At 41.4% G+C, this 14,274-nt stretch overlaps 1 protein-coding gene across 1 annotated transcript; it reads left to right on the plus strand.

Moving 5' to 3' along the window:
• Positions 1-363: 363 nt before the first annotated feature.
• EIF2S1 (eukaryotic translation initiation factor 2 subunit alpha) lies at positions 364-14,260 on the plus strand. Its single transcript, XM_067557762.1, has 8 exons — positions 364-504; positions 3,466-3,707; positions 5,517-5,596; positions 6,239-6,390; positions 9,825-9,931; positions 11,578-11,675; positions 12,786-12,929; positions 13,515-14,260. Exons 2-8 carry the CDS (start codon positions 3,467-3,469, stop codon positions 13,638-13,640), a joined length of 948 nt encoding a protein of 315 aa, XP_067413863.1. The 5' UTR covers positions 364-504; position 3,466; the 3' UTR covers positions 13,641-14,260.
• Positions 14,261-14,274: the final 14 nt, after the last annotated feature.

The raw sequence follows: 14,274 nt of genomic DNA on the forward strand, positions 1-14,274 counted from the left end.
AAAACAACGAGCGCCTGTGAGGACCGTGATAGTCACATGTCCTTCATTGGCCGCGGCGCCACGGCACGACCGCGTGACAGGAAGGACAATACATGTCTTGTTCCTAGGCCGGTTTGTACCGCCGGGAGGTCCTCGACTCTATGGTTTATGCGTGTTCTTAAGTGCATCCCTTTCAGAACCCCCTGCTCCCCACTGAGGTCGGAAGTTCTTGAGCAGGTCAATGCTTCCCGCAGATCTCGCACTCTATGATGGGATGGGTCCTCCAGGGTCTGTCTATCGCGCCCGGCGGCCGCGGAGACGAGAGACTCTATGATGAGGACGTAGTGCGAGATCTCGCGCGAGCACGTCCCCCACGCACGCGCTATGAGGGCGGGGCGGATTCTCGGGCCTGCGTAGTGGCTCGTGAGGCGGAGGCTAGGCGCACGCCGCTGACTTGGGTCGGACAGGGAGGGACTAGACAGCCCGAGCCCCCGGAGCAGCGCGCGGGACCCGGAGACCGAGCAGGTACCGCCATCGCCGGGGCCCAGAGCCTGAGCCGGGACCCGTTCCATGGACCCCACCCCACGGAGCCGCCGGGGCCTATCCCCGGGCCGCCGCCGCCGCCATGTAGCCCGATGCTGTCTTGGCCCAGCCCTTGGGGCTGGTAGCGACTCTGCGGTGCCCGGGCCGGGCCGGGCCCAGCCAGAGCCGGCGGGCGGGGCGCAGTGACAGGGGAAGCGGCTCCCGGGAGCCCCCTGCGCGTCGAGCTAGGCCGGTGCGAGAGCTGGCGGCTGGTCACGGCCCGGCTCTGCAGGGCACCGGGGAGCACCAGTCCGGGGCACCCAGTGGTACGGGAGACTTGGCCGCCTCCCCCTGCTTTCTGCAGGTCCGTGCCAGCCCCCAGGGTACAGCTGGGCGCGCAGGGCTGACTTCTTTGCATAGCTGCTGTTGGGGAAGCGTTGGTGTTGTCACTGCACAGACTGGCAAGATTAGCTATTCTGTTACCAGAGGTTTTTGGAGTAATTTTTTCTTTTTCAAATTAAAATATCTAGTAGCTTTAGGCCTTTTGCCTTTCTCCTGTCTCTGGATAGTCTTGGGAGCTCTGTGCATTGACCCTCTGCTGGTTTGTTGTTATACTTGTGTTTTCTCTTTCCGCAGGGGAGGTTTTGAGTGGAAGCGTGGTCTCAGATATAGCTGGGTCCTGACTCATGGATAGCTTTCAAGATCAGGACCAAGGCTTTGAACTGACAATTGAAACAGAATGAAAGCTAGTAGAGAGATACTAATGCAGGCATGATGTGCTCAAAGTGGCTTGGCCTGTTGCATTCCACATGGTCTGAAGCCTCTGCATTAGATATTCAGGCCCAGATACAGACCTGGTCTATACTTACTGGCAAATTCGGCGACAGGGGACAGGAGTTACACAAGCTATGTAGATACGCACCTAGAGTAGGCTTGTGTAACTAACGTTGATTTCCTAAAGTCCGTTCTGTGTGCCATCTCCACTATGCTGCACCGATGGGAAATGCGTACCTGTTGACACAGCACTTTGCTTTTTGTGGAGGTGGTTTTGCTAAATCAACTTCCAGATCGATTGAGCAGGTCTTCACTTCCGCTCAGTTGATCCAGATAAATCGATCTGACGGCGGTGAATTTGCCACTGTCAATAAAGACATACCTACAGTGAGTTACAATAATCTAGTTTGAGGTGACAAACATGTGAATCCTCATACCAGAAGAAGGAGTGAAGTTTCTTAGTAAGCTAGAGGTGGTGGAAAGCATTTTCTTTCTGCTGATGCCATCTGATCACCCAGGTTTAGTGAGGATTCTAATGGGGTCTTGGGGCTTTGCTTCATGTTCATGATTGCCTTCAAGGGTAGGCACAGAAAGAGTCCCAGCTGGTTCTTTGCTATTTCCCCCTCTGACCAGCATCATGTTGGCTTTACTTAGACTTTATTTGAGTCTGCTGTTCTTTGTTGAGGGCCTCATCAGATCTGGACCAATTAACGTCTCCTTCAGATCCTTGTGCTCTGACCCCCAGAAAGTGCCTATTTTGAGGTGTTTTTAGAGGGTCCTTCCAAGGACACTCCACTGAGCCTGGAATGTTCCCCTGTGGGATACAGAGATACACTACATCAGTGGCTCTCAAACCTTTTGTATTAATGATCCCTTTCACATAGCAAGCCTTTGAGTGTGATCCCTCACCCACGTGGGCTCCCCACTCATGCTTCACCCATAACCTCTGCACTCCCCCTTCTGCGCCCACCTGAGGAAACAGACCTGCATAAACACACGGAGCAGCTGGTATTGCTGCATGCTCTCACCTCAAAATCTGCTCCCCTGAGAGGGGGAGCAAGGAGCAACATCAGGGCTCCCTGCATCCAGGTCACTTTCTCCACTTAGGCTGCCTAAAGGGAGGGCAGAGAGCAGTAGCTCCTGATGCTTACCTTACAGCACTGCCCAGGTGGGGAAAGTGACCTGAATACAGGGAGCCCTGGCATTGCTTCTTGCTTCCCCCTCCACACACACACACACGTCAGTCCCTTAGGAGGGCATGGAGGAACGTTTGGGGGATGAAGTGGGTGTGCAGTAGCTATGTATCATCGCTCACCTCCCCCATGTTCCTCCGGCAAACAGGGAAGCTCCCAGCCCAGTGCCTGTCCAGGGTCGGGGCTCACAACTCATGACCCACTAAGGAGTCCATACCCCCAGTTTGAGAACCAGTGCATTACATTATCCAAAATCATGCTCCTTGACCTGTCATGCAAAACCTTAATTCCAGCCTCCTACTTTCCCTGCACAATTTTATGTATTGCCCAATGAGTTGTACTTCAAATGTTTTTCCTGCATATATGCTACTGTTATTGAAGTCTGAGTTACGATTTTGTGTCACTTTGTAATTCAGGTGAATGCAGGGAGAGTAGTGTGCATCTCTATCCTTTTGAAGTCACCTGTCTGTGGTGGGATAGGGTGTCTCATAGATAGTAGATAATGTGATGCCTGGGTGACAAGTCAAGGCAGACTTCTCCCTTCATCATGGTATTTCCTTACTTTCAAGGTTTTGGGTGGTTAGCCAGATTGTGCCCTAGAGCAACCTTAACTGGTTTTTAATGGCTTTGTTTTTGATATTCTTCTCCTAACACAGATAACAACTTTTAATGGAATAGGCAAAAACTCCTTTGGTTGGGCATTTCCTGGCAATTGATGACCAGATAGGTAAAGGGCCTGACACAGTTTAATATTAAAGTTATTAATTTTTAGGGCTTAATGAGTGCTAATACTTAATTAACCATATGTTCTACACACCACACTTTATAAAATCATCAAATAGTTGGTGCACTATTTCAAATTGCAGACGAACAGACAAGCATTTCTCTTCATCCTCCACTTGCAGTTGAAATCTCAATTTTTGCCATAATAGTGAATTAGTGGTGGCCAGTACAATGAGATGAATAATAACTTCTGCTTCTTTTACTCAAATCACAGTATGCCTGGACTAAGCTGTAGATTCTACCAGCATAAATTTCCAGAGGTGGAAGATGTAGTGATGGTCAATGTTCGATCCATTGCTGAAATGGGAGCTTATGTCAGCCTACTGGAATACAACAACATTGAAGGCATGATCCTTCTTAGTGAGCTATCCAGGAGACGTATCCGCTCCATAAACAAGCTCATCCGCATAGGCAGGAATGAGTGCGTTGTGGTTATAAGAGTCGACAAAGAGAAAGGTATGTTGGGAAAGCAGTTGGAGTAATACTTAAGATTGTAATTGTAAAAAAGCAATGCTGTTAAACCTGGGACCCTAGCTACTCGTTGAGTTTGTAATTGGCTCTTTTAAATATACAGTGGCACAAAGTAGGGCCTGATCCTGCAAGCTGCTGTCCTTGTGAGTTATCCTTACTCAGGCATAGAGTCCTGTTGGCTTCAGAGTGCTCACAGGAGTGAGGAGAAGTCATATCAAGGAGGATTTGCAGGATCAGGCCTTAAGACTTCTAAAGTCCATGCTTGGTCAACAAACCATAGTGAAATGGCATTTTTCTTTTGAAAGCTCAATAGTACTTCTGCTTGTTGATATTGAGTGAGGAAAATGGTGACCATCGATATTATTGGTGCCGTAAGAATCAAGATAAATAATAAGCAACTCCCTCATTCACACCATACAGTCCATCTTGTGTACTAAATAAGGCAAGGGCCATGTGTGCACAATAATATATGATCATGTAACTAGATTGCATCATATAATGCATACACACACAGGGGTAGACATAAGGTTGAATAGGCAACCTTAACTTTGGTATTTTGTGACTTTTGAGTACTTGACTTTACAACCTGAAAGTTCTTTTAATTCATTTGATGTAGGGATTCAGCTTACACACAATGTGCTGAGTATTTGCAGATGACAATGCCACATCTGTATTCTGATCTGTCTAAGTAATTAATGAAACACATAAGCATCCATCCTCTTTTAGAAACTGGAAAATACAGTTGTTTAATTTGTATAATCTTTGATACAAAATGTTCCTAAAATACTTCTGAGAATTGAATACAATTGCAGGATTAAATCACAGAAAGCAGCTGAGGAGAGAAATTGAGAGGCTTAGAGAAGGGAGAGGAAACATTTTCAGATGACATTTGAAATGAGTTGGAGAGATGCAGAAAGTCTGTTCTAGATTAGAGAAGCTGCATTGAAGGATATTTTTACAGATTTCATCCTCCTTTTAACAAACACTCTTGAGGGCTTTAGTGTTCCTTATTGAACTCTGAGAGGAATTCCTGAGGAGGACTAATTGGGATTCCATTTGGAACCCATCGATACTGTTCCTTAATCAGACAGAATTAAGCAACGGAAGACATGCCTGCCTGCAGTATCTGAGCACGCTGATCTCTCATTTCTTACTTAGATGTGATCAAGGAACTGCAACAGAAATTGAGCCCAGATCTTGGCTAAGATACTGGAGAGCCTTACACAATAAACTACTAAGAATGCCAACTTTGTATGATTTCTAGTGATGTGCTGCCAAAAATACCTGTCTTTTTTATTTACTTTCCTGTGTGCCAGCATCATTGTCACTAAGAATGTGCACAGCTTTTGGAGAAGTGATGGCTACTTAATCACTGAAGTAGAGCATTAGGAGAAACTTGAATTGAATTTTGGGGCAAATGTTCTTAAATGGAAGCAGTGTTTAAAGAATTTTGGTGATATGAAGGGTAGCTGTTTTAAGTTGATATACAATCCAAAGAACAAATTTTAATATCCTAAAACAGGTTCAGTCTTCATGACGATATTAATCTCTGATGAAATTATTCTGGAAGTTCTGTTTGGCTTGTAACTATTCTCAGTGGCTGATTTGCAGGGCATGGAGAGAAAGCAAAGGGAGAGTCTTGATCCAAAAGCAAAAGATATTGCTAGCTTTTTCCTTTAAATAGTAAAATCTTTCAGATGTGGTGATGGGGATTGGCATTTGTCACTAGCATAAGTGAAGTATTTATACTTTCCACTGAACCTGAATCTTTCACAATGTGTTGTCTCCTGTTAGGTTACATTGACTTGTCAAAAAGAAGAGTTTCCCCAGAGGAGGCAATAAAATGTGAAGACAAATTCACCAAATCAAAAACTGTAAGTAGTTGTGCTTAAGTGACTTTGCTGCCTTCCAACCACATATACTGCCAGCTAGTACCATACCAAGAAAACTACACAGCTGAACTGCTGTGAAAATGAAATGCCATTCTAGTTTCTTTAACACACTTTGAAATATTTGGCTGGGGAGAGCATTAGAGTGGGAGCTGTGACTCCTGGGTTCTGTTTTTATCTCTGTCACTGACTGACTCATGTTATACTAACAACACTCCAGTTTCCTCAAATGGGTCTATACCACCCTCACACAGGTGCAGTGAGGGTTAATGTTTGTAAAGCACTTTACGTTACTTCATAATTGCATAGGGTTTCGTATATAATTGCCCTGTGCAATGCCAGGTAGGGGAAATCATAAGGTGTCAGCATCCTAAAGCTTTCAATGTATAACCCTTTAGAATTGCTGCCTTTTATTGGCATTCTTTACTCTTACTATGTATTTGTATTACAGTAGCACCTGGAAGCCCCAACAAAGAGCAGGCTTCATTGTGCACTGTATGAACGCATAGTAAGGGGGGACAATCCCTGTGCTGAAGAGATTACAATTTAAATGATGTTCTTCACTGAGGTCCGTCATCTTCTCCCCTCCCCCCTTTTATTTATTTTTGTTTGTTTGTTTTGTCTTAGGTTTACAGCATCCTTCGCCATGTTGCTGAGGTGTTGGACTACACCAAGGATGAGCAGCTGGAAAGTCTGTTCCAGAGAACTGCCTGGGTATTTGATGACAAGTACAAAAGACCAGGATATGGTGCTTATGATGCATTCAAGCATGCAGTCTCGTAAGTGCACCTTTTCACTCTTATTGTGTTAGTACCGTAGCTGCAGATAAGCGTTTCTGGGGATAGAGCCATCAAAATGTTCTTCTTATCCCATTGGACAACTGGCAGTATTTGTAACACATTGGTCAAATAAGTCTCAATTCCCAATTTTTGTCTGCCATATGGTTGTTTTAGATAATCTGTATCGGGCAGCACCAACTTGGTGCTCTCATCGGAACTCTCTAACCTTCAGATTAAAGTCCAAGGATCCTGCTGTATTCTCCCTTAAGTGTTTTACTTTGCACAGGCCTCTTTTTAAAGGTAATAATTGTTTGGTATGGAGAATTATTGAGGGCCTCTCTGAGCAAGCTGTTTGAACACAGAAGAATGGGATTACAAGTGCTACCAGACTGGAGGAGACAGGATATAATTAAGGAGCCCTATGGTATTTTTTTTTTAAAGTAGAGGCTTTAGCCTTTGTGTCTTTGTCAACATCCACCTCACTTAAATCCAGCTCCTTAGTATCTTGCTTTCTTCTGTGTGCATTGCAAATGTTTTTTGTTAATGACTTTAAGGAACCGTTTTATGCCAGATTGTTCCCTAATGCATCAACTGGATCTCATTTCACTTGTCTCCCAATTAGGTATTCCCAAGTATGTGCCTAGAATACAGAAACAAATGTATTGAGACTGATCTGTTTAAAGTATATGTTGTTTACCTATAATCCTACAGGTTTGTTAGATTAGCTTTTCAAATGTATCAATGAAAGTGGCTTGTCATTCCTTTAAGGCAGTGTTTCTCTACTTCTGATACCAGGGACAGGCTTGCTGCCTTCATAAACTGTATCAGGGAAATCTTAGGGGCTGGTGCTAGTTCACGGACTAGTCGTTCAGAAACACTGCTCTAAGAGATTGGAAGCAGAAGGTGTGCATCAGTTGAAATAGTTTGTACTGCGATAAAGACCATTCACTTACAGACTGTTCAACTGCAGTTGAGAGTTTACTCCACTTTAAAAATAGTGATTTGTTAAGACGTGCAGTTCCTCTTATTAGGGCCTTAACAAAAGGCTAAACTGGCAAACCAGAAATGGATTTCTCAGAAGAAAATCCCTCCTTCTTTCTTCCCATTTTAAAATAGAGAATCTAGAAAAGTGTAACTTCAGTCTGCCTCCAGGTGGCAGTGACTAGCTATTTTAATCTGTGCATGTTTTCTTATGTCCACCTGGAGATTCAGGGCTTTTATTACTGGTTTTTAATCCACTTTAAATTGTATCTGTATATTGTGCATTGAGAGAACTTTTAAGTATTGTCAATTGGATTAGCACGGTTCTTGGGAGGCATTTAACATAAATCTCCCATGGAGAAAGTTTTAGTTTAATGAAGGGAAGCTCACAGATTAAGGATACATCTGGACACATTGCTCTAAAAGAGACTCCAAGCCCATTGTCATATACTGTGAGACAAACACTGCAAAATTGACCTGGAGCTCTTATATAACTAGGGACTATTTTGAGGATTAAACATGGAAAACTCATTACGAAAATCTTAATTTTCAGAATTAGAATTAGTGGGCCCATGCCCCAACTTTTTAAAAGATTATAGGACAAAATTACATCTGAGAAGTCAAGTTACGTGGTTACATACTATCTTAATACGTACATGGAACGGCTAGAGCTAAGATTCCACAGGCAAACTTGACGCTTTTTGAGAGTTTAACTGTGCAGCCATAACGCATAATTGAATATATATTCCAGACAATCTGTTAAAAGAAAATGAGGGAACAGCAGTTATTGGCATGGCAGTGCACACTAGGTGCAGTAAGCATTCTCATCAACTATAATCTTAAATTGTAACCTTTGCACTGTTGACTTGTATGTTGGCTCTGGCACCATATGCTGCTTGATGTGTACAAAGGCAAATTAACCCTCAAAAGAAATATACCATTCACATAATAAAAATCTCTCTTACCAATGTCTGCTCATTAAGAGCCTTTTGAAGTTTGTGGAAATCTTAATAATAGTATGTGCAGGATCAGGCTGTATATTAGTGGACTAGGTATTCAAACTTAACAAGGGCAATGTATTCCCCCTATATAAATTAATATTTTTCAGGATATAAACAGTATGGCATAAAATCTTTTGGTTTCAGTTTGATCATGTATGCCATTATGCTATATTTTGCATGTAAAAGCAATAAAGATTGCATCATAAGATAGCAGAGCATAATGTTCAAAATTAAGTCTGTTGTGCAAAGTATTCTGATTGATATGTGCTAGCTAGTGGTGTTACAGGTGGGTCTCATTGCATTTCAGAGAAGCATGATTTGGTTTTGGTCTGACTAATCAGGGCTTGCAAAGGGAACTGTTAAGATGTTGGCTCCCTGGGTAACAGATGATGACTTGCTCAAGAGATTGCTCTTATACAGCAGTGAAATAACAGTTGAGGTTCTAATGTGGAAAACTGACCTGCAAGGAGCTTATCAGTTATTAGTTATATGAGTATGTATTTTTATTATTTGTATTAATACCCTAGTCACGGAGCAGGTCCCCATTGTGCTAGGTGCTGTACGAAGAACCAAAAAAAGACTATTCATGCTCCAAGGAGCTTACAATCTAAGTGGGCTGTGCTGTTTGTTTTAGCAGTGTGCTGAATGGAATCAAAGCAGCACTAAAGGGAAATGCTACCACTTGTTACACGTCATCATCCGTGTCCCCCCGTGTCGTCTGTCCTATCCGTCGTCCCCCATCCCTCCCCATGGTCTAGGTCATCAGCAGCAGTGATTGTACCCAGAACTTCTGGATATTAAACATCAGCCTCTACTTCCTGAGCTGAAAGGACCTGTGTCTGTTAGCCAAGGTTCAGCTACCACTAGAGGGAGTCAAAGCGCCACACTGAGTGGGTGTGGGTGACATAATCTTATTTTCTCATACATTTATAGGCTAGTATTTGCCCCTAAAACCAAAAAATGAATGTTTTTGAATAAGATGTTATTTTAAATCTCTTTGTCAGGGTTTCTCTTTCACATAGCATATCCTCATTTGCATAAGGGATGGAGTATGAACCCCATAGAGCTGGCTGCATTTTTCACTCCCAACTATAATGTAAATTTGAAGCCGGACAGAAGTTATTTTCTCCTTTAGGTTAAAATCAGTTTGTTGTGTGGTCTTATTTCCTCCACATAACTTGAAAGAAAGGCCAATGCAACTGCTCCTCCTTCATCAAGAAATATGTCCACAGCAATGGTATTTTTTAAGTGAGTGCCTTGATTTCCCTCCAGTGTTTAAATGGATTCTTAACAAGGCTTCTCCTTTCTCTTTGCACAGCAGATCACTTTGTCATACATAACACTATAGAAATAGGACAGCCTGTTAATATTGCTGCTTGTGTCTCCTTGTTTGTACGCACTTTATAGATCACAATAACATGGTTATATTTAACCTTGCTTTGTTTGACTCAGAGACCCTGCAATTCTGGATGGACTAGATCTGACAGAAGATGAGAGACGTGTGCTGATTGACAACATAAATAGACGTCTGACACCACAGGCAGTCAAAATTCGAGCCGGTGAGTCCTAAATGGGCATTCAATTGAAGACCAGAGCCCCTATACACAAAACACAGTTACTGAAATCAAGTTACCAAACACAATGTAAAATTATAAACCCAATTAAAACAATTGCTACTTCTTGTGACAATATTTCAATGACATGGCTAGTTCAGAATTAGACTACCCTTGAATAAAATGTCTTTCAGGTTACTCTCTGTGTCCTCCTACTTTTATATACCATGGTATTTTTGTATATTTTTTGGAGGAGAGAGACTGTGGCTAAGGCAGGCATGACATTGTAACAACCTACTAGCTCAGGCTTCTTTCTGATGTTTGAATCACAGAATCCACTGAACTGAAAGGAGCTTCTTGATAGGTAATCCAGTCCATCCCCTTGCACTGCCACAAACCTTATTAAAATATACATCAGCTATTACTGACTAGTATCTCACCTTTGAACCTGTCTAGTGATGATCATTTTACAGCCTTCCTTGACAGCTCCTCCCATTGCTACTCCCAGGAGTAGAAAATGCCTCTAATAAAACATTATAGGGCAATCAGCATTGGGTTTTTTTATTGTTTTGGTGAGGGTGGAGTGAATGAGCCATATCTTGGTTTAGGGAAGTAAAGCACAAAGTGCAGAGGAGTGAAACAACCTAAGGTGGTTGTTTCATTGCACCACTTGAATTAAAATTAAGACTTCTTATATAGATCTATTTTGATTTCCAAATCCTGTTTACATACTGAATTAAATCACCGGAACACAAGGTCTTTGACTAGATTCTCATAAAATTACTTAGAGTGAATGTTCCCTCATTTAGTTTCGATAGTCTGTTGTGTTTTCTGTCTTGTAAGAAACTATGGAATTTTCCTGTGGGCTTTTAGGGGTCAGTCTGAGGCTGATTTCGGATGCTTACTTTGTTATCCAAGTTTAATTGCAACCGCTAAAAATTGTGGGGTATTGTGAATCACCTGGGTGAGAGACTAATCTACAAATGACTGCTTTGTGCTGCAATTATACATGGATATAGACATACAAAAAAATCTTTGTGGTGACTAATCAGGTAATAATTAACAAATACAAGCTTCATGACTCTTAATCCTCATCAAACAGACGATACAAAAAAACCAAAACATAGTAATCATTTCATCCACAAACTAATATGGTAGTATGAAAACATTCAGTGCCCTTGGGGTGTGGCCTCAGACATTAATGTTGGCAGAATGTCTTGGTTTTATTGAGGTAACATTTTCCTTTAGTCTGAGCTTTTCTGACAGTGCTTTCATTTTGCAGTCTTCTGTTACCATTTTTATATTTTGATCTTGCATCTAGGTCTCTTTCCACCTTATGAAATGTAATTACGTTATTGAGTTTAATTTGGTAGATTCTTTTATTAATTATGCAGTATCGTCCATTTCAAAGCACTCTGTCTAGACTATTAATCATCAAAGATCTCTTATGAGGTGTGTAAGTATTTTCACCATTTTACACAAGGGGTAAAAAATGTTCATGGACATCTGATCCTCAAAGGGTTCTGAAGCTGAGTTGTAGCAATTAATTAAAAAAAAAAAAACCCTTTGAAAGAATTCTACAGTGTTCTGTAATTTGGGATTTTTGGATATTGTGGTGTTCTTTGCATTAATTGGGTTTGTCTTTATCTTAGACATTGAAGTTGCCTGTTACGGTTATGAGGGCATTGATGCAGTGAAAGAAGCTCTGAGAGCTGGCTTGAACTGTTCCACAGAGAGCATGCCAATCAAAGTAAGTGACATTTGTAACCCTGACCTATGTAAGAGGACTGGAGTCAGGAAGTAGTTTAATGTCTTACCTGCATTCCTATTTGTCATGTGCATTATGCACCCAGTTACCAGCTATGTGGACAAGTCATTCCTTAGTCTCTGAAGTGACCTCACAGACTCCATTCTGTTAAATTAGCTGACAGGGCTAACGAGGGTGCAGGCCATGCTCTAGATCAGTAGTTCTCAACCTATTTACCATTGTGGGCCACATATACAGCTCTCTCTGTGTTATGTGGGCCACATCCACACAAATATACACACACACACTACCTGTACGGCCCTGAGGATGTACATGGGCTGCAGCTGTGTGTTGATTGAGCCGCAAACGGCACATGGGTTGAGAACCACTGTTCTAGATAAACCCTGTTTCTTAATACCAGTTGTTCCTGGATATATTCCTGCAGTAGAAAGGCAGTACTGCTCTTTATTTCCAGGGACCAGTTTGGGGAATGAAGGGATACTTTTAGCTCCAGTGGGTTTGGGTTCTCATGTTGAATTTCAAAGGGGTCACTGCACGCAGTTAATCACCCAGTCTTCTGCCCAAACAATTTTAGCATGCTGGGATGCATTTGTGGATAATCATTTTCCAAAGACCTTGAATCATCTTTTACTTTCTGGGAGCAGCTAGCATTTCTCTTAACAGAGCAAATAAACTCTATCTACTTGGAAAAGTATGCAGTCATTGTCACAGCATTTCAAACATCAGTTGTTTGGAAAAACCGTATGTGCCGCTTTGTCCCTTTGTTCTTCCATTTGCCCATTTCTAAAATAGGAATAAAACCCACTTTGACAAATTCCCTGATGGAAGGCACTATATAAGAATTGCTATTCTAATAAAGAATATAGAAAAGTAGACAGGACTGTACATTCTCCTGTATGCTTCCAAAACAGAAAACTTAACTGTTTTATCATAAATCGTTCACACCGCTTGAGAAATAATGGATGCAGGTACTTTGCACTGTGGTACTGTATATATCGGATCCTTTAAAAAAAGGGCAATCTTGGTCACATCAGTTTTTGTTGTGTCTCTTTCTTTGTCATTGAATCTGCCTTTTTTCTTCAATGTTTATAGATTAATCTGATAGCTCCTCCCCGTTATGTCATGACCACCACAACACTGGAGAGAACTGAGGGCCTCTCTGTTCTGAACCAAGCCATGGCTGTCATTAAAGAAAAGATTGAGGAGAAGAGAGGAGTCTTCAATGTACAGATGGAGGTAAGAACTATTTCTGTATTAAAATGTGTTCCTTTTTTCCTAACTATTTTAGAACAGAGAAAGAGATCTCAGTGAAAAGGTACCATTACAAAAAAAAAAAAAAAAAGTGGTGCCTGCTTTATATTGAACAAACGCTGTTCCTGCTTAAACATAAACATAACCGTCAGTAACAAACTTTATTAACCAAAATTACTTCCTGTGTTTCTGATAACCCTTGCGTTTATAAAAACTCAGATTTAAAAAAAAAAATTTAAATTCTGGGTAGAGGTGGTTGTTTAATTATTTTGTATTTCCAGTCAGATTCTCTGCCAACTTTTTTTTTTTTTTTTTTTGCACCAACACACTAGTGTTTGTTTCCAATGCTGCAGGGGATAGTGAAACCATAAATCTCAAAATCATATATAGTAATATTTTGTTTTTCATAGTGTAAATTTGGATCGATTTGATCTCTTGGTCTACATTTACGATGAGAATCAGCAGAATAATTTGATTTATTTTCTTTCCTATCTATGATATTTTACACTAAGTATAAAAGAGGTTAAAGAAAATCAAATGTTAATAGTATGTGTCTGTCCTGCCTTTCAGCCCAAGGTGGTTACTGACACAGATGAGACTGAACTTGCAAGACAACTGGAAAGGCTGGAGAGGGAAAATGCGGAAGTGGATGGAGATGATGATGCTGAGGAAATGGAAGCCAAAGCCGAAGACTAAATTTCCTTTGAGTATAAGTTACGGAGAACATATGATAAATTAGACACCCAGATACCGACACCCTGGACTGATTTTTCCAGTATCTCCAAAAGCAAATACTTTCTTCAAGTATTTGAATGTTTTAAACAGACCAACATGTGGATCCCTTTCTTAAACATCATTTGCTCTTATATAGTAGCTTGTGCAAATTGAGTTCTTCAAAAAGAAGGTACCTACTTTCACTGGAGACTCCAATCCAATGGGTCAGGGAAGGGCCACAGACCTTTGCTTAACATTTTTCATATCTAACAACTCCAGATTGGCAACTATTTGCAGTTCAGTGCACCTGTCAGTGAGGTGTCCTGAGAGCACCAAAACCAAGCGAACCTAACACTTCTACACAGAATGTATACAAGCAAATATTCAATAAATTTCTGGGATATTTAACTTCATGCTTCTTTTTTCTTGTCACATGTTCTGTAGTATTATGAATGAGGCATTGGAAGGGAGCAATGAGACTTCCGTTTTCTTTTGGAATGGAAGTAGTTTGTTAATATATGTACATAAAAGTATAATCTCCTTGGTTTAAAAGCAATCAAAATATTTTTCTTATTTTATAAATGCAGACTTGTCTCAATGGATGATGTTTCCTTTG

This window comes from Emydura macquarii, unplaced genomic scaffold (genome assembly GCF_026122565.2).
Source record: "Emydura macquarii macquarii isolate MOO-44397 ecotype Brisbane River unplaced genomic scaffold, CSIRO-AGI_Emac_v2 contig_1876, whole genome shotgun sequence".
NCBI classification, from domain to species: Eukaryota; Metazoa; Chordata; order Testudines; family Chelidae; genus Emydura; species Emydura macquarii.